This window comes from Lissotriton vulgaris, chromosome 2_1 (assembly GCF_964263255.1).
Source record: "Lissotriton vulgaris chromosome 2_1, aLisVul1.2, whole genome shotgun sequence".
Taxonomy (NCBI): domain Eukaryota; kingdom Metazoa; phylum Chordata; class Amphibia; order Caudata; family Salamandridae; genus Lissotriton; species Lissotriton vulgaris.
Window position 1 is genome coordinate 788,886,957 of NC_141687.1, and position 24,958 is coordinate 788,911,914.

General features: G+C 40.6%; 1 protein-coding gene across 1 annotated transcript in view; it reads right to left on the bottom strand.

Moving 5' to 3' along the window:
• Positions 1-24,958, bottom strand: part of LOC147731162 (dynein axonemal heavy chain 11-like) — a 962,811-nt gene that overhangs the window by 795,553 nt on the left and 142,300 nt on the right. Inside the window, exons 5-7 of the mRNA XM_086954157.1 lie at positions 22,869-23,102; positions 14,154-14,321; positions 11,479-11,595 (exon numbers count right to left, since the gene is read on the bottom strand). Of these exons, the coding sequence (XP_086810283.1) occupies positions 11,479-11,595; positions 14,154-14,321; positions 22,869-23,102 (519 nt within the window). The remainder of the gene's footprint in view (positions 1-11,478; positions 11,596-14,153; positions 14,322-22,868; positions 23,103-24,958) is intronic.

The window sequence follows — 24,958 nt, forward strand, 5'->3', positions numbered from 1 at the left end:
GGGCATTGTTATAGATGGGTGACCTACAAACAGACAAAATCTTGATACTTAAATTGCTAAAATTCTGTCTACAGAATAGTTATTTTGAATGGAATGACCGCCATTTTGCCCAACTCACAGGAACATCAATGGGATTTTCGGGAGCACCGGCATATGGCAATATCTTTATGGCTCAATTTGAATCAGAAAACTTGATGAATACCACACAATGGTCAAAAATTAGGATGTACTGTCGATTCATCGACGATATCTTTCTGATTTGGCAAGCCCCAACACAAGAGTTGGAACAGATGATCATGAAATTGAACAAAGTGAACCCTAGAATACAATTTACACATTAAATTGACACTCATTCAATAGACTTTCTAGATGTAAGAATTATCAAAACAGGAACAGGTTTTCAGACAGAATTATATCCCAAACCAACAGATCGTAATAACGCATTGGCTTACAATAGCTTTCATCCGAGAAGTTTAATCAGCAACCAGCCATTTTCACAACTTATCAGGATCAAACGTATCTGTTCGGAAACACACACAGATCTGATTAAGATGGATGAACATTTGATTTAATACAAAGACAGAGGATATCCCATTGAAATGTTGAAGCAGAGCAAAGAAGAAGTCACTAAAATGGACAGAAAGGACTTGCTAAAAACTCAAGTCAGAACAACCAAAGACAAGATGGTATTTGTGTCCAAATACACAACTCAATCAAAAGCAATCAAAAAAATCATAAATAAAAGGTGGGAATTACTATCCACCGAACCAGACTTCAAAGGTCTCTTCAAGGAAGCACCATTACATGCATATACCAGAGGTAGAACCTGAGAGAAATGCTTAAACAATCAAAACCACACATTGGAGAAATTGTATACAAAGGAACAATACGTTGTCAAAATTGCATACACTGCAACAATGTTATCACTGGAAATACATTCAATCCTCCAAAAACAGGAAAAACAATCAAACTAAGGCACACAAGTGACTGCAATGCACAAAACGTGATCTATGGTATTAAATGCACATGCGGGAAGATGTATGTGGGCAAAACGGAGCGTAAAATAAAAATCAGAGTGACGGAACATAAGAGTAAGATCAGGAATTTAGCATTGGCCTCACAGTTAGCTCAACATTGGAAAGAACTCAAACACTCTATTTCCCAATTACGCTTTTTTGTCATAGAAAGACTAGCACTGCGACAGGACGTTGACGCTAGACAGAAATTGCTCCAACGAGAGCTATTTTGGATCAAGACTTTAAAAACAATGTCCCCCAAGGGGCTCAATGGTAGATATGATTTATCCTGTTACCTATGAATAACAATTTCAACTAAAGAGAGTATTATTCAAAGAGCTTTCGGACTTTGAGTCCAACAAGTATAATGTCTTTAATACATGATGATAATGCTGATTTAGAAGTACATCGAACGAATGGAATCAAAATCACTGGCCTTGTGTTTTGTAACATGTTTTGAGATATTGTAATCATCACCCTGTTTCAATATAGGTGTTTCTATAAGTGTATAAATATAGATTAGATGTACATGTGTTTATATTAGAGCCATACTCAAGATACTGACTATTGTACACTATGGGGAGTTATTTGAATAGGTATATATTTTCGCCACTACACATAAAACAAAATTTTAATACCACAACTACCCAGTTAAGGCATTCATTGGCATTAACTGAATTAACAGCCAATCAAATTCAATAGTTTTACAGCCACCGGTAGCTCATATCACAACCATCGGTGATTATGATCACCATAACGCTATATCACATCGCAAACTTTATCTTCGGTTTTCTTGACGAATGTGCACACTTCATCAGTAACACGAGTATGTTCAAATTCTAAGTGATTGTCACGTGTATGTGTGATCACCCTTCGATTATAAATATCAGTCGCGGTAATTTCCGTTTTAATTACAAATAGAGCAACTTAAATTTCCTGATTATAGATCTTCAATCAATTGACTTGTTCATTTAGTTATTCCGTTTTGCTCCACTTCAAGATGGCGCCTTATTTGCCACCAAGAATAGGTAGCGTGAACCATAGCCCATTTTCATTGTTTACACCGAAAGGCGTGTATAATCAAAACAGCCGTCCATGGCGGCTAGCTACGGAACACTCTGCGTCTTTGATACGGATAAGGACAACACTATTACGAGGTATGTTAGACGACCCCCGGCGTCACCTTTCGCAACAATCTCCCGTTAATTCCTAGCATATTTTTATCTCAGTATGGTTCATTTATATTTGTGTCTGTTTTCTTACAGATACACGAAGGTAGTCAAAAGGTTCAGGTAGGAAGCTCACTTTATCTTCCAATAGGTCGGTAATACATGGTTGAAAACACCAGAAATTTAACTAACTTACAATGTGTTTTAAATATCAAACAGGTCCCTAACCGACAGATTTCGAATACAGGTAGGCCAAGCAATTTCATGGCAAACAGTCTTTCTCATGTATTTAATTAGATTGACATGGCATATATACAGGCATAGTCCTGACAAGCAACACTTGTGTTTTTTTATTTCAGCATTAAGCCAAACTGGTCCAAAGCTCCCTCGGGTAAGATATATGATCCTAAGTATTCACACTCACTAGCACATAGTGAAATGGCATATGTAACAGATAGATATCTTTCTACTTTATAGGCGAGATTCCACAAATATTCATCCAATTGAGGTATGCATATTTACATCCTACTAACTTTATGCATAATTAGCTACCATGGGCCCACATGTTAAAACATATACTTTCATTTTTTTTCTTTTTAGAGTTGCCCCTGAGGAAGGTAGCGTTGTGATACCGAAATGCATCGGGCGTGTTAAATGTTAATGCTGACTAAAATATAACATGAAATGACAAAATTATTATAATGCACAAATGTACATATGATTTCGAATTTCAAAATGATTGTGATGAATTTCTGATTTGTGCTATTGAATATGAATTTTGTTGAAATTAAGGATAATTAAAAAGGACGAAGAATTATGGTATTATGCATTTATTTAAAGTGATAAGCAGATTAGGTGTGGGAAAACACCGAGTGAACAGTGCATGATTGGACTAACCGTTGGGCTAGTCTTAACTAAATATATTTCTTCACAGAGATAACCTTAAAAATGTAACCTTTAGGTTCTTGGCAGCAAACTTAAACATAGTATTGTCACAATATTCAGTTACCCATCTAGGTTTCCACTCCTAAACGTTACGTAGTAAACACTCAGAATACAAAGTACCGTGTGATACTTCTCACACGTCTTTCTAAATTTTCCAATTTAACGAACCACCCATTGGGTTTAACAAACCGTATTCCTTTCACCGAATTATTTCATGAATGGTAATTTCTAGTGCCTAAGACTCTTCAAGCCGCTCAGACTAAGCAACTCCTTCACGTCTAATTAAGATGTGAGAGTCGAATGAAAACTCCACAACTCAGCGCCTGCGCACTCCCTTGACCTTTAAGGACATGCGCAGCCAAACTCCGGTACAACGCTACACCTCTAATCATGCACAAATTCTTGGCCCAAGACTCTCACCTTAAAAAAACTATTTTCCCTATGACCTGCGCATTACTTCTCTCATTTATGCAACATGCGCATACGGGAACACTAACCTTCGGTCCACCTGTTACCATTTGCCCGACGCCGAAGAACTGACGCCTCCCAAGACGCCACCTCTCTAGCTACTCACGACGAACCTAAGGTAGGTCTTAACCCCGGAAGGATCTCGGTGAAGTGCGCCATAGAACGTCGGTGGGCGCTTCACCTGAGCTCCTGGGACAGAAGGCAAATAACTAGACTGCTAAACAGCGGGTGTGCTGGCGGCCATCTTAGATGTCCAGCGTCACCAGCACACTCGCCAACTCCAACAAACCCTGGGATTAGCATGTTGTGGAAAGGGGCAGAAGTAAGGGCAATAACAGGGCTGCAAGGAGGAAACCTCCTGTGAGCCCTGACAGTACCCCCCTCCAACGGGGTTTCCTCCAACCGTGGCTTAGTAGGAAACTGCGCATGAAAAGCCTTGATCAATCGAGGGGCATGGACATTGGAACTATGTTCCCAGGAACGTTCCTCTGGATCAAAGCCTTTCCAATCAATGAGATAGAAGAGGCCGTTGCGAACCTTCTTAGAGTCTAAAATTTGTTTGACTTCATATTCAGTTTCGCCATCTAGAACCAAAGGTGGAGGTGGATGTGTTTGTCGTAGATTTGGATGGACTTTCTTAAGCAAGGAAATGTAAAAAACTGGGTGAAATTTGGCTGTACTATGAAGGGTTAATCGAAATGTAACTGGATTGATAATTTCTGCTATAGGATATGGACCAGTAAAGCGTGGTTGGAATTTACGAGTGGCCTTCAAACGTAAGTTTTTTGTTCATAGCCAGACTTTGTCTCCCACAGCGAGATCAGGTTGTTGTTTACGTTTTAAATCAGCAAAATGTTTATACCGGCCTTTAGCAGCGGTCAAGTTTTGGGTTGCTGTCTCAAGAAGTCTATTGAAACGTTGGGCAAGATCCTGAACTGCTGGAACATCTACATTACTGAATTCTACATGAGAATGAGGATGTCTACCTGAATTAAGAAAGAAGGGCGAATAACCAGTGGAGACATTTTTGGAGTTATCATGGGCGTATTCATCTGTCCAGAGATATTCTGGCTAGTCCCCTTCTTCATCCAGTAGATAAAGTCTACGGTATTGTTCCAATTCTTGATTGGTTCTTTCGGTTTGACCATCGGTTTCCGGATGAAAACTAGTAGAATAGCGATGATCAATACCAAGGCCTTTAGTATAGGCCTTCCAATAGTGAGACAAAAATTGTGATCCCCTGTCTGTGATCAAAACCCTAGGAACACCATGAAGGCGAATTATGTTATGATTAAAGAGTTGAGAAAGTTGCTTTGCAGTAGGTGTGCCCTTATGAGGTATGAAATGTGTCATTTTACTAACACATACCAAAATAGTGTTGAATCTCTGGGAGGAGGATTGATCCACTATGAGATCTAACAACACCGTGTGCCAAGGATGTGGGAGTGTTGGCAAAGGTTCCAACTTCCAAGAGCCCCTTAGGAGCCTGCCTGTCAGATTTTCCCTGTGCACAGACCTCACATCCCAAAACATACTGACGAATGTCTCGACACATATGCGGCCACCAAAAACGACGCTTCGCTAGGTCTTCGGTCTTTGACACTCCTTTGTGGCCTGCCAACGGATGGTCATGGCATTCTTTCAGTGATTGTTCCTGAAGACTTTTTGTTGGTAGAAACAAGGTGATTCCTTGATACGGTAAGCCATTGAGAATAGTACGTTGCGAATCTTATGCAGCCCAGATTTCCAAGTCTGAAGTAGTCATGACTTTTCGCACTTGGTCTTCAAAAGGAGTTTGAGATATTGTTCCAACAATTTTGTCATCGGGGACTATTGGTTGATTTTCGACAATCACTCTTTGGTTATCTGTATCTAATCTAGAGAGGGTATCTGCCTTTCCGTTTTTACTCCTGGTCAAAACGTGATGAGGAAGTCGAAATCTGCAAAGTAAAGCGACCATCGCAGTTGTCGCAGGATAAGGGTGCGAGCAGAGCGTAAACATTTCAAATTACGATGGTCAGTGAACACTGTCACAGTGTGCTTTGCACCCATGAGATAATGCCTCCAGTCATTGAAAGCATCTTTTATAGCCAAAAGTTCCTTCTCAGTGATAGTGTAGTTACATTCAGCTGGGTTTAATTTGCGTGATCGGAAGGCCACAGGGTGTAGTTGACCAGTATCTTTATGACGCTGTGAGAGTATACCTCCAATGGCAGAATCTGAAGCATCTGTTTCCACATAAAATGGTTCAGCAAGATCTGCATATAACAAAACAGGTGCTAAAGTGAAACTTTTCTTGAGTAAATGGAAGGCTGCTTCAGCTTCATCTGACCATTTGAATAGTGCTCCCTTCTTCAGTAAACGTGTCATGGGAAGGATTTTCTGAGAAAAATTATGAATAAATCATCGATAAAAATTAGAAATCCAATGAGGCTCTGCACCTCCTTTATAGTTGTGGGGGATTTCCAATCTGACACCGCTTGTACCTTCCTTTAATCCATCGTGATTCCTGTTGGTGATAGGACAAATCCTAGAAACTCAACTGTGTCAGCTTTAAACAAGCATTTCTCAAGCTTAACATAGAGGAAATTCTCTCTCAAACGTTGCAACACTGCTCGAACCTGTGTTCAATGTTCATGTACATTGTTTGAGTAGATTAAGATGTCATTGATGTATACTATGACACACTGGTCGATAAAATCGTTCAACATGTCATTAATGAAATATTGGAATGCTGCGGGTGCGTTGCAGAGACCGTATGGCATCACCAAATATTCATAGAGACCATATCTAGTTCTAAACGCGGTCTTCCACTAATCACCTTCTTGAAGATAGGCCAGATGGTAAGCCCCGCAGATCCAATTGGGTGTAAACCTTGGCTTCTTTTACTTGATCGATGAGGACGGATATCAAGGGCAGTGGATATCGATTTTTTCACCGTTATTTTGTTGATTCCTCTGTAGTCTATGCAAGTTCTGAGATCCACCCCTTTCTTCGGGACCAAGAAAAGTGGCGAGGATACTGGAGATTGCGATGGTCTAATAAAACCATTTTCAAGATTTTTAAAAAAAATATTCTTTTAAGTGAAGATTTTCTGTTTCGGTTAGGGCGTAAACTCTGCTGCACGGCAAATTCTCCCCAGGCTCTAGGTCTATTCTACAACCATAAGATCTGTGCGGTGGTAACTGTTCTGCCTGAACCTCATTGAATACATCTGTAAAATCTTTTAGTTCTTCTGGTAGTTGATTAGTCTGAATCAGGCATTCCGACATTCCGTCTTCGCAAAGTCGAGAGACAATACTGGGCTCCGATTGAAGTTCTTGTTCTTTAAAACAATGCTTGACACAGTATTCAGAGTTTAACTGAATTGTTCTGGCTGCCCAGTCTATTGACGGATTATGCTCAGTTAGTCCTTAATTACTAAGCTCACTGGTTCTGTATGGTCAGTGATTGGACCAGTAGTGAGATCGGTTCCATCTACAGCCCTGACTCTTTCAATCCGGTCTTTTTTAATGGATTACAACCCAATATGCTTAGCGAATTTCTGATCACAAAAATTGCCAGTGGCTCCTGGATCCACCATGATCATAACTTCACTCAACACCACATTTCTAAATTTGAGAGTTACGGATAATCTCAAATGTGGTGTGGAGACCTGTAGTGTGTTAGCTAATTGATGATTCACTGGAGTTGTCTTTTCACTTGCATCCACCAGCCCAACTCCTATCACTGGTGGTGCTGCAAGTTTTCCTTCTCCCTTATAGGTGTCTTAGGTCTCTTTTGACAAGTTTTAACATAATGTCCACTTCCTCCACAATACATACAAAGTTTATTCTGCCGCCTTTTCTCTTTTTCTTCTTTGGATAAAGGTCCTCGGATGGCCCTAATTTGCATAGGTTCCCCTCCTGCATTTCCTTCTGTAGTTCGCATAGTTTCTGTTCTCATCCGACCAAATCGAGGAACACTAGGCCGGAATTCTCTTTTCTTTTCACCTTTTCGTTCTGTCTGTCGGAAATCTAGTTCTAGCACCAAATCCAACAATTCGGTTATTTCTGTGGGACGATTCGGAATTTGCGATAAGGCGCCCTTTAAATCATCAAAACAAACAAGATGATGGACAGAATGTTGCACAATGGCAAAACATTCACCCCCAGTCACAGATCTGGGTTTAATCCATCGTTATTTTACTCACCAAGCCACCCCAGTTCAGACAAACGTGTATCATGTAGGACAAACAGACTGAACCAACTAATTCAAACACACACGCTTAAGAAGGGGAGCAAATGCTGCTGAAGTAATTGGTGCAATAATTCCATCAGTTGTGGTGATTCTAAATTCTCGAAAAATTTCAAAACTTTCCACTGTAGTTGATTGATTATGAATTGATACAGCTGGAGGATTTCTTGTCATAAATACTAAAATGGTTGCTATCTGATCTATGTTGTTACAAAATTGACTTGCAATAGATATCCTTCTTGCAAAAGGGGGCATGGTCTGTGGGATGCTGATAGTTCAACAATATTGTATGTATATCCCTGACAAAAGTAACATTTGCTGGGTATATTAACAACATTACATTTTCAGAAAAAGATTTGGGTGAACTTAAGGCTGATGGAGCATAGGAATCAATTGGGGAAGGTTTTTCTTCTGTGGGAAAATGATTTGCAACCTTGGGAGGTAGCCTAGTGGGAAAACGATTAACACTCTTACTAGCTATTGCTATCAGCATGCTAATATTAACACTGTTTATTAAATTCTGTAAACACATGAAAGGAAAAAAGGAAACAAGAGGATTGAATGAAAAAAACTGAAATAGAACAAGAGGAGAGACAACATGGATAGTATGATGAATTAAAAGCTCTGGAACAATCTAGACTAACACTTTTGTAGACATCAGCACTATAATGGTGACATCAGAGAAAATATATGATAACGGTGTGATGGCTTGATTCGCCATCAAAGGGGGAATTAATAGAGCAGATATTACACTTGACCACATTTATGAATAAAGAAGTGATTATGACAACATTTACATAAATGATGACAAACTTGTACTCAGCTTTTTCCACATTTTTTAAAGTGATATGAAAGTTTAATTCATATACTGCATCGTAAAAGCATGCAAATGGGAGAATAGTTTTATGTTATATTTTATGTTCAATTTCAATAGATGTGATTATTAACAAGTAATAATGATTTTGATCCCATGCTTTGAGAATGTGATCTTGATAAAACAAAGAAATTGTATGCATAATAGATCACATTACATGTGAAAGAATAAGAAACCATTATGTCATGTTATAATGTATGCATCAAAAATGACAAAAGAAAAGTAGGTGTTACACAAGTTTTGTTAAAGTTGTTTTTGTGAAACCCCCCTAACGTATGTTCGATACATGTAAGCTTTGAATAGCATTCATATAAGAAATTTAAATGTATTTTTATATTTTATGAGTACCTTATACTTACATGAATTCATTATGATTTGATTGAAATGTTTATTAATGTGTTCACTCACAAAAACAATAACGTTAGTTTATTATTCATGCAAGATTTATAATTCCTCATAACCTATCGTGTATTATCTATATTTCATGTAGGTCTCATTTCTTGATCTCTTTTCCAACGTGAGCTTGTGAACTGACTATTCAGCGGCATGTGGGAATATTCAGCAAAGTAACTATTTGTATTCCAAATCTTACATATTTACTTTGACATCCTCTGTTTAGCTAGTACAATGGCAACAATTTCTGCTACGTATTACAACAGCTGCTTAGGAAAGGAGTATCGACGAATCATATCATATTTCCTCTTTCTCTCTGAAATATCTCATTGTTCATATGACTAAGCTTACATGGCTTGATTGTTTTGTTTTTACTTGCTACAGCACCCCATCCTATCAAAACTGACCAAAGGTATAGAGTGGTTTGACATTTCTGGTGATGCCAAGGGATGTCACCCCAGGAACTTATGAAGTATAACTGCTCAGATTTTGGGACAGATGAGGCGGCACCTGTTCTTGGATTGGAGACGGCTTGATTCGGTCATTCAAGGATTTCAGCTACTTAGGACGTAACACTGCACTTTGCTACCGACTGGTGTGCAAATGCTGAACTGAACCTTTCGGCTGATATGTCACTGTGGCATTATTTTTGCTGTATTGACGAACCGGAACTGGTCAATAGGAACTTTGCTGAACTTCCTAAAGGGTCTGTATGAGGCTCGCCTGATTTCCTTATCCCCTTAATCAACTCCACCCTTGGGGTGACCCCTCATCTGTCTCGGATGAGGTGGATATACATTTGATTATTCTCAGCGGTTTGATGTAATATTATTAAACTATATTTAACCTAATATTAGGATTGAATGTTATTATTAATTTAAATGATGATGTCCCAAATTACTAAACCTAAAATTTAACTAAATTCTGCTAAATCTGTCTCATTATTTCATGTCACTGACAATGTCATGAGTGATGTAATATGTGACGTCATCAGCAGTGCATTGCAGGCGCGCAAGTTATAGTGAGTCCAACTAACTATAACATGGGAATTTCAATGGTTTTATGTCAGTAAAATGTCCAGCTAACTATAACTGGTGTGAAACCTATGTTTTTTTCAGTGAATTTAATAGGTTTTTTAAGTGCTAACTCCTAACTATAACTGGTTTGAAACCTATGTTTTTTTCAGTGAATATATATATATATATATATATATATATATATATATATATATATATATATATATATATATATATACATATATACATATATATATGTGAATATATATATATTGGTGATAACAATGATCCCATTCCTGGTCCTCACAGGATAATTGTCCATCCTCCAAACGTTTCAGCCCCTATCAGTACAGAACAAGATCCATCCAAGGACCAAGGGGTTGACCTGGTCACTAAAGGTAGAAAATAAATCTATTGAAATATTAACAAGGAGTTGATAAATAAAACAAGGTTTATGGACCCAAGCAACTCTACAACAAGGGTTACCTACAAAGACCTGTGAGACTAATATACAAAATCATTGTACTGAAAACAAAGAGGCCTTGCTGAAATAATATTTGGCAACCTCTGGAATCAAATTAAGAAACTTTTGTATTGATTCACAGGGAATTGAAGAAGGAAAAATTGCTCTTCACTTTCAGATGGGTACAAATTTTAAAGAGAGCTTGGGCTACATCTATAGAGTCTCATCCAGTATTCAGTATATCACAGAATTGTGGGGTCCCTCAAACAGGGCCACTTGAAGTGTGTGCCCTGGATAGATTGCTCCTGAACAAATCTGGGAGCAAAACAGTGCAACTCAGTGGGTTTTAATGGTTGAGGCAAATGCCATTTTGGCAGGGTGCCATTTATCGGGCCACCCTGCATTTCTTTTCCTTTGTAAGACAAATAAAACATAAGAGCCCTGATGAGGAGGGAGTTTTTTCCCTGGTACGTGATGGTATTGATTGTTTTCTCGCACTGCGTGGCAGGGTAAGACTGCTCTAATAAAAGGGGCTTTTCAATGATGCAGCAATCTGTGGCAGAGGTGTCACATTTGAGTGGCTCCACACAGGATTATTCAGTGATCTTCATACCTCTAAATTGAGCCGGGAAGTTGTTAATTTACAGCGGTTCTCTTTGCCACCCTCCCAAGCTCTAAATGACCTTCCCTTGTGATCTGCAATGTAAATTAACAAAAAAACAAGTAGAAATATACAATGTATACAAATATACCAGCAACAGTTGGATGTCCATGTATATTTAATTGACTAATTTGGAACTTGTTAAAATACACATGCAACCCTTACAAAAATGACATGACACTTTATCTTTTCCTAAAATTTACTTTAGAGGATAATGTCAAGAGGAAATGTATTTACCTTGAAAGCAGACTCAAGTCCATTTGACTCACGAAATGCCACATTGAGGATGTTTGCCAAATGATGGTCAAAGTCATTCATCTGTTTAGTGTATTTCTCATGATCATAGAGGAATTCCTACAGGAACCATTTGAAATGTCAATTTAAACAAAAATCTGAGCACAGATTTCAATTCAAACATTTTTGTTTGCCTTCATTATGGTACAATCTATTTTCCAAGCAGCAGTGGATTTTGGGTGAAGCTTTCATTCAGGAATCAAAAGGTCGGAAGGCACATATTGCCAGATCTTGAACAAATCATTGTCTTTCTACCCTTCACAACTATCCACTTGTTACTGAGCATAGTTTATATTAAAACTAATACTACACAACATTTACACTGTTTACATCTTTGACTATATAAAGAGTACACGTTGCAATATTCGAAGTCACATAACATGACATCAACGTCTACACAATGAATCAATGTAGGTTTTATAAAACAAAATCTCTGAAACCTGGAGTGCCGGATCCATGGCAGATTTTGAGGCTAAGGAATGGCTTTGTAAAGAAGATCAATTTAGATCTATTTATTGTAAATTATAAATTAAGTCATTGTTCTCATGATGAAATTATATGCAAAAGTTTAATACAGAATTACAACACAATTTAGATCATATGTATGGAAATGTATCCATCCTATATGCATATCTTTAAAATCTGGCAAGAACCCAGACCGTCACCCCCAAAGCTACATTGGCCTCCCCTACTCTAAAAACACTAAAAAAGCTCATTTATAATTTGGTGTGTGGTTTGCCCACTAGGTTGGTAGATATCCTGGTCCACCTTATCGACATAGTCCAGCGTAGAACTTCTGCATGTGGACCTTTATGCCTGAAGTGTGTTTGCCATTTTAAGCACAGCTGAATGCATAAAAGAGACCATGTTAATGGGACCTGCTCGACAGACCTATTATGGTTCTGTGTAATGAAACCCACAAGAAGGGGAATCATTCTGGGGAACAAAATGAAAATGTACATGAAGCACAGGGAGTTTTCTTTCCCAGCATGTCTGGGGCATTTTTCTATTATCCTTCCCAGGACTGCTGTGCCTGGCATGGTGGTCCAAGGCAGAAACAAATCAGTGATGGTCATTACACCCTAAATAGGTCAGTGGTTTCCAAGCCAGCTGAGACTCCACCATCAGAAACTCTGAAATTCCCCTTAGCTGTGAATGAGGCAGCAGATCTGCATGTTAAGCTTGGATAGGAACTTCGTCAATGTATGGTGGAGCTCTCACTATGCCAAGCACTAAATGATCCCCTCATTATTATATGGTACATTTTGACAATTCGTCCTTGAATTATCATTTGAACCCATTCATTATATCTTTTAATCTGTCATCAAATTTTGGTTGACTAATAACTTACTCTGCCTTCCCTCCTACAATCTACTTCTCTTTTCTGCTTCTTCTCGCTCTCCCGGACATCTTTAATTCTGTCTCATAACACCATTTTCCTTCTTCTAGTGCGTACAGTCATGGTATCATTTTCAATTCCTCAACTTTTCACGACTTACTCTTATGTCACACATTTGCTATTATCTATTATCTAATTTGCAAACAAATATGACCATGTATCATTTGCTAAACTTCTTCTGTCAACCATCTGAAACCTTGCCTGAGTTAGTGCGCTCTCATGGTGATTAACCTCTGTGTGCTCTTATGCCTTTCCAAGGATTTACACTTCACTCTGCTAGACATAGTCACTTAAGTCTTAACATTTCATCTGATATATTTATGTGTTTTGACTACATCAGCTTTCTCATCACTTTGAATTTCACTACTTACATACTAACTTTTAATGGTTTACGATAGCTTGCTTCTCCTTGTCTTTCCGATTTTCCTACCTCGTGAATACCTGCTCACAGCCTTTGCACCACCTCTCCTTTCCTGCCCTCAACCGCTGTGGGATGCCTCTCTGATTCATTCTTTCTCTAACTCGGCCCCTAAACCTTTGAATTTCCTTTCTTCTGAGTTTCACCTAAACACTGTTTGAAAAAACACCCGAGAGATGGAGCGGATGGGTCCCATTTGTCTCCCAAAGCTAGTGATCAGACGGCACCATGGATGCGGCTGGTGAGGTGAATGAAGTATCTCAGGAACATTGCAAGTCATTACTTCTAAGGCTACTGATTCAGCAATTACGTCACCTGTTCATCCGAACCTGACCTGAAGTCAGTGCACACCGGAGGCACGAAACCAGGATGTGCTGGCAGTGGATTTCGAAGGGAGGCCCACATAGCCTTATACAAAAATTCAAGAGCTCGCAAAGAATTTGGAGAAAGCATCAATCAACCAGTGAGCACGATTGAACTTGGCATACAAGAGAACACTGGCAATGCATGTTGAAAGAGGCAGAAGATGAGTCCTGGAGCATGTGAACAGCCATAATGCATCCTGGGCGCAAGGAGGGTTTGTTTTTCCCAGTACGGGGATTAACTGCTACTGCATTCTGTCTGTGTGAATTTAAGCATTCTTCACTTTGATTAGCTTTTAACCTACTGGATTTCTATTCACTGTACTCTTACCCTGACACTTGGAGGAATCGTTTGGGAGCGGCTGATAGACAGTGATGTCATGACAAAACAGAAGATAAAAGGAAGATAAGAAGTAAACATCCGCAGATGTGTGTTTACCATATTCCTGTAATCCAGGGGATCATACTTGCTTTCCTGGAATACTCTCCAACTTTCTTGAAATTCTTCATTCATAATGTGGATTTCTTCGCTGAGAATTTTGCCTCGCATTCCTCCAATCGTAATTCTCTCTAATTTGAGAAAATCGATGGCTGAGATGAACATTTCCTTTAAGAAAAAAACACCTTAAGCAGTTCAATTTGGACCACTAGCTTCTCATTATATCATACAAATTACTTATTTTTGTTTATGCTCCTATGTTGTGCAGAAGGTAGATTGATATGCTGTTGACATAATGGTGTGAGAATGCAAAAAAAATGCGCTGGACGCAAAGTGCAATACTGGTAATCTCTTTGGGGGAAAATAACAAACTGAACAGTTCACAGGAAAACACAGAAAATAGTATGCTATCTCTGCGGCACCCCGTTACCTTTAGTACCGCAGCTGCTTAACTAGCTGGAAAGTTACAGTAGCAAAGATTAACAGGAACAAAGATTAACATAAATAAACCCAACTCTGTGATCTTTAATCTGAACCTCATAATGCAAGTGCATAAATGACATGTCCCTCTAACCAGGCCTATTCTTAGATTTATATTAGCCTCAATCTTTTTCAGGTGCATTTGTCCAAAATACCAAATATTGCTTGAGAAGGTTAAAGCCCACCCTTCTCCATTGAAAATTCGAGTGATTACGCATCTAGTCAATCGTAAAACAGCAAAACGAGATACTATCACATTTGTAAAGTTAGTAAAGATTTAACTTGGTCAAATAAAAAATCATTAATATTCATACGTCGTGCATCTGTGCCCCTTGCAGAATTACTCTGCACAAAGGAAGAATGGTCTTCAACAACCGAGAGGTATGTGAGGTAGCATCAGCAGCAAAAGGCTGTTCTTGCAAAAGAATCGTTCCCAGGTAGAGCAATAAACTCTCGGTTTGATAAAAATAGTTAAGGGCGTAAGGTAAAGTTAAGGACACTGAATAACTTGATGACTGTCCCCTTTGTGACCAGGGGAAAACATTTCACTGTGAAGTTATTTAAATCATCGCCCACCACACACTCTTTGAAACCATTACAAAGGTTATCCTATTTCTAACAAACCGCATGCACTGGTTGCCCCCATCTCCACCCAAATGACCCAATTTCTCAGCAGAGTGGTAACAAAGTAATTTTTGTTGAGTACTGCTAACTTCCTCTTAAGGATCCTTGAATCCTATACCTCCTTCTCATAATTGCTCAGTACATCAGCGGTTTCAGAAAGGGAAAAAACACACTTGTTAACTGTGTGAAACGTACTCAAGCAATAACCACAATCCTTGTCAGGATAAACCACAAAAGACACTAAATTAACCTGTGCTTAACCGTTTGGCAGCCTGGAGCAAATGCACTGAGGTTTAACTTACACACTGTGGAAAGTATTTATGCAGCACCCAAACAGTAATACAGTGGAAAGAATATGCATGAAAAATCCCACCACAATTTAGAAAAATAGAGTAAAATTCAAAAAACTATTTGTCACCAACAGGACAAAAACCTGACCAGTAGAACCACAGATATGTAATTTTAAAGATTTAGGTACGCATAACATCGAAAAAACACAAATTGCCACTCGCAGTCATCTGATCTTGCTAAACCGGTTGCTAGACTATGGGAAAGTCACAAGTTTAGCCTGACTGCAATGGAGGGCAGGCTGTGTACAGGGACCAGGTTGGTCCCACAGAAAAAGTTACCTTCTCAAAGTCCAGGGCAAAGAGTCCAATTCACAATGGAGGCGGCTGGGAAGAGCAGGGTCAGCTTTGTGGATGGTCGTCATTGTAGCGTGCATAGTAAGCTGGGCGTCACAAGCAGGCTTTGCTTTAGTGCAAGGATCCAGTCGGACGTTGCAGTGGTTGCTGATGGAGCTACACACTGGTGGTCACCACGGGCTACTGATGTTGTAGCAGGAAGTGCAGAGCTCGCATTGCTGGTGATCACTGGCTATCTCTTTCTCAAGAGGAGTCAGGTTAACTGAGATTCACATTGGCATTCGGCATAGACAGTAAGCTCTGGGCACGAATGGGCCAGTTCACAATTACAAATGTAATGTAATGTAATGTAAATATGCACTTCTATAGCGCGACTGTCGCTCCAAGGAGCATCCTGGCGCTTGTAGCCCGTAAACTTCAGGATTTCTCATTTGTGGCCATAGGAGAGCACTCTGATGCCAACCAAGGGCCCAGGAGCTTGGAAAGTGCCACTTGGGGATCAGGGACACAGTCTTGCGGAGGACAACAGGGCTCAGGCAGGTCCAATTGCATCAACTCAGCCGGGCAGTTGGTGGGAGGCCTCTGAAGCTTCCCTGTATCTCAGACAGGAGGTCGCCAACTGATCCTTGGAGTCACTCAGGTCACCTGGGATGAAGGCAGCAGTTCCAGTCTTCCTTCTCAGACAGCAGGGCAGGCCTCAAGCAGCAGAGGATTCCTCTGGTGGCAGGGATGTCCTTCTTCTGCAGTATCAACAGGTCCAGCAGTTTTCTGAAGAGTGAGTCTCAGGGTCTAATATTTATATCTGGTGCCACCTGTGAAGTGGAAGAAACTTCGAGACTTGCCCCACATCTGGTTCTGGAATTTCCTTACTTTCCGCGTCCAGGCCACATGATATCTCAGGTAAAATAAGGCTAGTGTGAAGTCCTTTGTGAGTGTTCTGTGGCCGCTCCTGTGAAATGTAAGTGTGATAGGTGACAGAACTGCACCGACTCATCTTCTGAGGATGGTTCATCCTGCCAATTCCCAGTCTCCCGTTGTTTGACTGTCAGGCAGGAGTACTCAAAGGCCAACTGCCAACTACACCTATTCATGTGAACCAGGATGCATGCTGCAGGCACCAAATGGTTAAGACAAGTAAATGCCAATTTTCTTAAAGTGGAATTTTCTAGAATTGGGAGTAAAACTAAAATTTACCAGTAAGAGGATTTTATATTGCAATTCCTTAGACACCAAACATGACATTTCAATCGGTTACCAACCAAATGTTAGGACCAATTAAATATAATAAGGTAACCCGATGTTATTGAATGAGAAAGGTAGGCCTTACCATAGTCAAAACAAGTTAAGGAGTTTTTCACTGCCAGGACGTGAAAAATGAAAGAACACATGTCCTACTTTTTAAATATAAGGCACCCTAAGTTTTGGATTGTTTAGGGCCTACCTTAGGGGTCACTTAAATGTTTTAAAAAGGAAGTAAAGGTCTTAAAAAAGGTTTATTTTGCCAGGTCGAAATGGCAGATTAAAGCTACACACGGGCTGCAGTGGCAGGCCTAAGACAAGACCTGTGGAAGACTTGTGGAAGACTTCAGAAGGCCTGTCTTTTTCTCTAGAGAACAGCTCTGCTGCTTGAGGCTTACCTTGGTCTTCAGAGGACTGCCCTGCTACTGGAGGTCTGCCTTCTTACTTAAAGGGGAGAGAACCATCTCCTTGACTCCAAGGGCTAGTCGGCTGGCCTCCAGTGTGAGATACAGGGACGTAACAAGCTCCAGAGACCTTGAACCCTGCACCTGACCTCCGCTAGAGTGAGACGTAACCAAGTTGTGCCCTTCCAGGTGCTGGACACTTGGAAGTGGTATTGGCGGTGATGCTTCTGTCTGAGCCTAAAAGTTGGGACTTAAAAAATATTTTCACCAAAAATTGTCAGAAGAGCTGGCAGAAAACAGGGACCAACCTGCCAGGCGATCCACCCAAAGGTGTATTGCCTGTCGGCCTGACTTTGAGGTAGCTCCCGCTATGTTTACTCTCAACAGTAGCCAATTAGAAGGGAGGAGCTACGCCGTGAACCAAGATGGCCGCATAAGCTCCCGGCTCCGCCGACCTCCACCGGCAGCCCGTCAATCCTGTTGTCTATCCTCTACCCACGCCCTGGGCCTGGATGTATGAAGGTTGCCTGATGCCAACGGTGCTTTCCCCGGTTTTCTGTCCACGTCAGCGACGAAGTTATGTCGTGTTCCATTTTTGGCCTATTGGCCTATTCCCGGGCTGCTGCCGGGACCTCGATTTTTGAAATACCCGAGAGGGACCTGATCAACATCGGCTGTGGGACCGCGATTGTGGCCGGTCTTCCAGACCTGAATTTTTTTTTCCACCTTTTTTTCCCTTGTCCTCGTTGATGGATGAGGCTGGGGTAGAGACGCTGTGCTGTGCTGTGATCCTCCTGCACCGTGACTGTGGGTTGTGTGCCTGACCCTCGTTTCCCGCCCCGGGGGCTGACGGGCTGCACCCACGGCCGGTGTGTGTGCTGAGTTTGCTAGTCTGGGGCGCCCGTGTTGTTACTATCGCCAAATGTGTACCCGGAGCCCGGCGATGTGGGCTGGAGATTGTGTCCCCCTCCGTCCTCTGGACCCCGGGATGGAGGGGGTGGATGGCGCACATTCACTGAGATCTGTAATGGTGGCGATTGGGGCGCTCCGCTCGCAATTTACCGACACATGTGTCTCCCTGGCGGCGAAACTGGATGATCTTTGCTCGCGACCGGCCATGGACGCTACAGCGCCTGCACAGAAATCTGCGGTCCTGTCGAGTGAATTGACCCGCCATCTCGAGGAGCCCGTGTGGCAGCCCGACTTTGTTTCTCTGAGAGTCGGCCTCACTTTTCCCTCATCCTCTACAGTATACGGTCTTCCCTCTACATCTCCTATCCGATGGTGTATCGTCGCTGGCTGTCCTGCACTTCCTTGTCGAGTCTCAGGGTCCCGTCTACGGGGCTCGCCATTTTCCTTTGTCTCGGCCCGTCTGCATGAGGAATGCCGCCATTTTGTGATCGGACTTTGTTCCATCTTCAACGCCCTGATCTGCCACGGACGCTTTGGCTGCCTCTGGTTGGATGTGGCGTGGTCGGGATGTGCTCCGGAACGGATTCGCACTGGTCAGGGCTGACTTTGACTTTGAGGTTTATTCGCCCCTTGCCACTGCTTCGGACCATCTGAGACGCTCCCTTTGTTTGCATCTGATGTGCCTTTGGTAATGGATCTCCTCGTGAGACTTGCAGGGTTGATTTCTGTTTCCCTGGGGTTGCTCCGTTTAGTTCTGCCGGGACTACACCAAATCCCTCACCAGGCTCGGGGTAGGGGGGGAGGGGGTTTCATGGTGACTATCCTCCCCGTAATATTGCTGACTGTTTAGTATTGCTTGATGATGATTGTGTTATGGGGGGGTCGCCGCTGGTGGGGGGTGCCTGGTGTCCGGGGGCTTGTTTGTTTTCTCTCCTCCTCTGCTTCTTCTTATATTTTCCCTTCTGTGGGGCAGTTTCGGGGTGACAGGCACGCTGTTAGTGGGGTAGGCCGTAGCCATTACAGGGGTGCAGGGTGGCGGGTGTGGGGGGGTTTGTTATTTTAGTTTGTTTTGTTCTATGGTCCCTATCGCTCTTTTCCGTCTTTGGGAGGGTTCTTTCCTCTTTAGTAGGGTTGGCTGTCTCTTGGTCTCGCACCTTTCTTTCTTTTTTCCGGCTTCTTGATGAGCCTCTGTTCTTCTATTCTTGGGGGGTAGGCTCTCTGGGGTGATTTTAGAAATGTGGATTATTGTACTATGGTTTATTGTCCAATATCGTCGCCGTGGCTGCCCAGATTGCATAGACGCTTTTGTCATTGCCTATCTCCGATGCTATTTGGGGTACAATCCCTTTCGTCTCCTTGGTGCTTCTATCCTTTGAGGTGTGATGTCCTTGTTGTTGCAGCCCCTACTTCTCTTCTAAACTTTCAAAATGAAAACCTCATATCCTGTTTGCGAGTCCCACAACCACTCCTTATATACTTCGTTATATCCTGTTTACTGATTTGCTCTAGTTTCTCCTGTTTCATTGACTGTTTTTGCGGCCGGCCATGATGGTTGTGGGCCTGCGCATGTACCTCCTTCTTTTATGAATAAAGGTTTTCAAAAAAAAAAAAGAAAAAACAGTAGCCAATTATATTCAGCAACACCTCCAAGTGATGGTATCCGGAAACATGGAGCCCTCTACGGCTACAACTCGCAGCTTTGTACCACTGGAGGTTGTTGACTTCCATAAAGTTGTCTAAGTCTGAAGGTAAAAATCTTCACAAGGCTCAACAGCAAAAGGCTCCACATCAACAACTTCCTCAGCCTGGAAATCCAGCCTGAAAAGCTCAGAGCTTTTTACCTCCATCATTGACAACTTCACCGAGACCTCCTCCAGCACTCCATGATGCCGACTTCTCCTTGGACACAGTCTTCTGCCTTACCCCGCTGAACTCTACATTCTCCTGGACTTTTCTTCAAAATTTCTTCTAAATCCAAAGGTAAGACAAAACCTGGCCCAATCCTCCTTGTGTATCCGAACCTTGCTCCATCGCAGTCAGTCTTGACTTTTTACTTTGCCCTGGTCTTGCGGAACCTGATACCCACGGTTGGTGCTTTGATCTTTTAGGTGCTAGATTTCCAAAAAATGTTAAAAGTTCATACCTCTGGTTCGACTAATTGGATTTAATTTATTTTAGGATCATTTTATATACTTCCTTTTCATCTATTCTTCAAAATTGGTGTTAGACTTTTCTTGTGTTGTGTTTTCACTTTATTACTGTTTTTGTGTTGCATACATACTCAACTTAGGGCCAGATGTACATTACTAAACGTCTATAATTACCAAATCGCTAACTTTTTGATTCGCTATTTGGTAAACACAAACACCAATGTACGAAAGTATGCTTTACACTTTCTGTGATTCCCAGTGGGTCGTAAGTAGACCCACCTTATTAATATTCATGAGATAGATCTCAGTTTGCGACCCATTGGGAATTGCAAAAATCACAGCAATGGTAGCATGCTGGGGTCAGCAGACCACCATGTCTGTGATTTTTTGAGAGCAGGCGGTGGTCCATTGGCGGATGGGTTACCACCTACTTGAAGTAGGTGGTAAAATGCAAATGGTTTGCTACCACATTTCGGTTGCAAAACATTCACACGTATTTCTGAGATTTGATATTACGAAGGGGTGCCTTAAACACGCACCTTCCTAATATCAACTTGCCAACCCAATTTGCGATTTGGTGACAGGTGACTGAATCGCAACTAGAACTCTGTTCAATAAAATGTCTTTTTTGTGGTTGCAAAAGACCCAATTCTATGAATCTGGCTGTTTGCAAGCACAAAAAAGCTTTGTACATCTAGCCCATAGTGCCTCTAAGTTAAGCCTGACTGATTTTGTGCCAGGATACTACACGGTTAAGCACAGGTTAATTGAGTGACTTTTGTGGTTCACCCTGGCAAGGATTGTGGTTGTTCCTTGAGTAGGGTTCCCATCCCCTCAACCAATACCCCAATTTCTTACATATTCCATGTGTGATGACAGAGCCAGGCATGAAGAGTAGTGAATGTTAAATGTGCCTGCTGCTATTTTAGGCTTGGTGAACCATGTTAAGATGAACACAATCCTTAGTCTATACAAGCATCCTAGGACAAGACCTGATGCTAGGTCATGTAGGTGCCTGGAGATAGCACAGTGTTAGACCCTTTAATCAACTCAGGAACAAACAAGATTTTAGTTCACCCATGAGCCTTTAAAGCTAGCCAACTATTCAGTTGAAAATGTTCCTCAAGGTGAAGACGAATTAACCTTTTGCAAGATCATATCTCCCTCCATTTTTAAGGGTTGTGTTCTATGGCCTCACAGATCTGCCCAGAATAAAAAAGACCTTAGACCCAACGGCCTGCTTGATAATGAATTTTACTTGGAATACTTTACTCACTGGATTCTGAAGATGTCCAACCACCAAACCTGATGCTTAAACATCCTAACTGAAAAAGAATGCTAAATACACATAGGTTTATAGAACTTTAAGTTCAAAAGTATCTCCCTCCACATTAGTAAGGCGATGGTGGGAACAGGTAGGGGGGACCTAAAACTCACACCCACCAAAAAATGTCCTGGTATACTGAAAAGAATTGAAGAGTACACAGCCCTCAGTGGAAGAACATCAAATTGCTGGGAGCAAAAAAAAGAATTTCAGTATAATTAATCCAGCAGGAATATTGCACCCCAGGCTCGGCATGCACACCGTCTTTCAATTTCTAAGCGAAAAATACCATTTGCAGTGCATATATATGCTCTGTTCCACATGTATGGTGGAATACACAGAACCTCATGATCACAGTGGTTTAATTTGGTTAGATGAAAATATTTAATAGTTCATTAATTTATTCGAACCTCAGTGTAAGCACACTGATTTTGACAACAAGAGGACAAACATGGAGATGCTGGGTTTCCAGATATATCAATATGTAGAATTTAGCACCTGAAAACATAAATGAGAATGGTTTGCATATTCTCTGTCTGACAGTAGGACACAAAGGATTTCCAAAGGACCACCGGTTCAAAGGGAATTTTACAAACAACATGTTTTGATTTGATTGAAGTAGCCAACTATATGACAATTGTTCTTTATGATAGTGGCAAGTGCAGTACTAGTTGCCCACAAATTTAAGTAAAAGCAATATCACATAGAAATTCAGGTGACTACAGACAACTACAAGTAGTCCCGCGATAAAGCCTTTTGCATTTTTCATGCAACGATTCCCCTTGCACCTTTCCCCAATCTTCTACAGAGGACAGTTTGCATAAATAAGTTGAAGCAAACAAAAGTGGCATGCTTTTACTGTCTAAGTAAGCACTGTACTGTGCAGCATGCTTTTTTAGGGTTACGTTAACAAATAAATACATTGAATACCATCTTACCTCAATATTTATCAGTCTTTCGTTGATTTTGTCAAATCGAGAAAATATGAGATGAGATGGAAAGTCCCAGAGTTTTACTTTTTCTATTTTCTTAAAGTTGCAAGCAACCTTATCCTTATATGTAGAGAACGTCCTTTTAAAACTTATAAAGACCTGTATTGTTTGTTGTACTTTTTCCATTCCTTCTTCCAGGTCCATTTTAAATATTTCTTCAGGAATTAGGTAAGCAAAAGTCTGTTTTAAAAATAAACAATAAAGTTCCATCAACATGTTGCCTTGCCCCCTATTCCATGACAACAGTTCATAAAAGCAGAGGATTTGTGTTACTCATCTGAAGATATAGGCTCACAATACCATCTGAGCACTGTGCTTACCTGAAGAGCATATAAAATAAGGTAGCATTTCACTCAACAGTGATTGAATTTAAGACAACTTACAAAGATTTTGTTCTGTTTTTATTAAAAACATATTTACAGTTTATGAGAAGCATGACATTATATATATCATATTTTGCATAGATCAATCTTGTTTATTTAAACCTTATTTTACAGCAATGTCTCCAAAAGGTCAACTCTCTTCCAATGTTCAGTTTTGTTAAGTTTTCCTGTTGATTATTGACAGTTCTAGTTCGCAAGTTCTTATGGTAAATGTGTCGTTGAGGTGTTGAACTTGTATAGCCCATCAAGGATTAACAAAAGACTAGCTGGCATGTGCGTTGTTCCTATGTTAACTTTTTCAAGACTGCAAGGAGTTAAAAATACAAATCCAGATCCTGAATGGTCTACAACACGTATAGAGAGTTGTAGCATAGTGTTGGTTGATTAAGGTGTTCAGAGAGGGACATAACCCATAATTAGCCCCTCTCTCAAAAAATGCTCATTCCAAGCTCGAATAGGTAGAATTAGTAACCATTATATGGGCAGAGACAAGAGAACTTGTAGAGTATGCCAAGAACAACGTGAGCTATATTATGTGAAAGAGTATTAGATGATTAAGAAATAGGAACTCTCTTGCTGGTGGTAAGGAATTACCTTAAAATAATTCACTGAAAACATATAGGCTCCAGATTCTTATTTTTCAAACCTGTGAGGGTCTAAGTGGGAGCTTACTAATAAGTGGGAGTCATATTTATATAATACATTATATGGTATGATGGATTACCAAAATAACCAAAATTACAATGGCAGGATTTTCAGATTTGCCAACACTAATTGACAATACTAATCTAAATAAAAATATAAAAACACAAATTCAATTCTCTCTGACCCCAGTTGCAACTCTGATATGTTGATCTTAGAAAGTGATAGAGAAGATAATATATGACATGCAAAAGCGTGTCTTTTTTAGAAGAGGTCTAGCACTTATGCATTAGCAACAAATGCACTATGAATAAGGCACAACAACAACTAATGAAACAAGACAGACGGGACAACTGTAAATACTAAAATCAAAACATGCAAACACAATCTTCAAAAAGAGACATTACTTAGCAATACCTGTCAGGGAATTATTCCCCTTGCCGAAGTCAGTCTTACATAAAGGCTTCAGACCAAAATGCAGAAACCAACATGGTGATTAATGTTGCAAATGTATTGATAAATATGCTTGGTCCCAATTAAACAAATGTATTTTCCAATGGCTAAGGTTTCTGTCAGTCCAGTTCACGTGGCTTCAACAATATGAAAATTCACTTATACTAATTGAACAGGAAAGATCACCAAATTCTTGAATGAAAATAAATTATCTCACAGACTCACCGACCATCAAAACCAACGTTTGATTTCTCTATTGAGGAAGTTGGAGTAATTCAAACACTACTAATCATTAGAAATCCATAATTACTCTTTTAACTCAACCTGACATCACAACTTTTGAGGGAGAGGACAGCAATCTTCAACCCAGATCCTTCTTTACGCATTCATTTCTCCCCAGGTAGCAGTATTGGCATATTCCACAATTTAGCACTCCGAGCTTTACATCACTTTAAAAAATCATACTCCCCAAGATCAGAAATCAATAGCAACTTGACTAAAGCAGAACAAATAGTCCTGAATTTGCTTAAGAATAATCACTCTATTATAAAGGAAGCA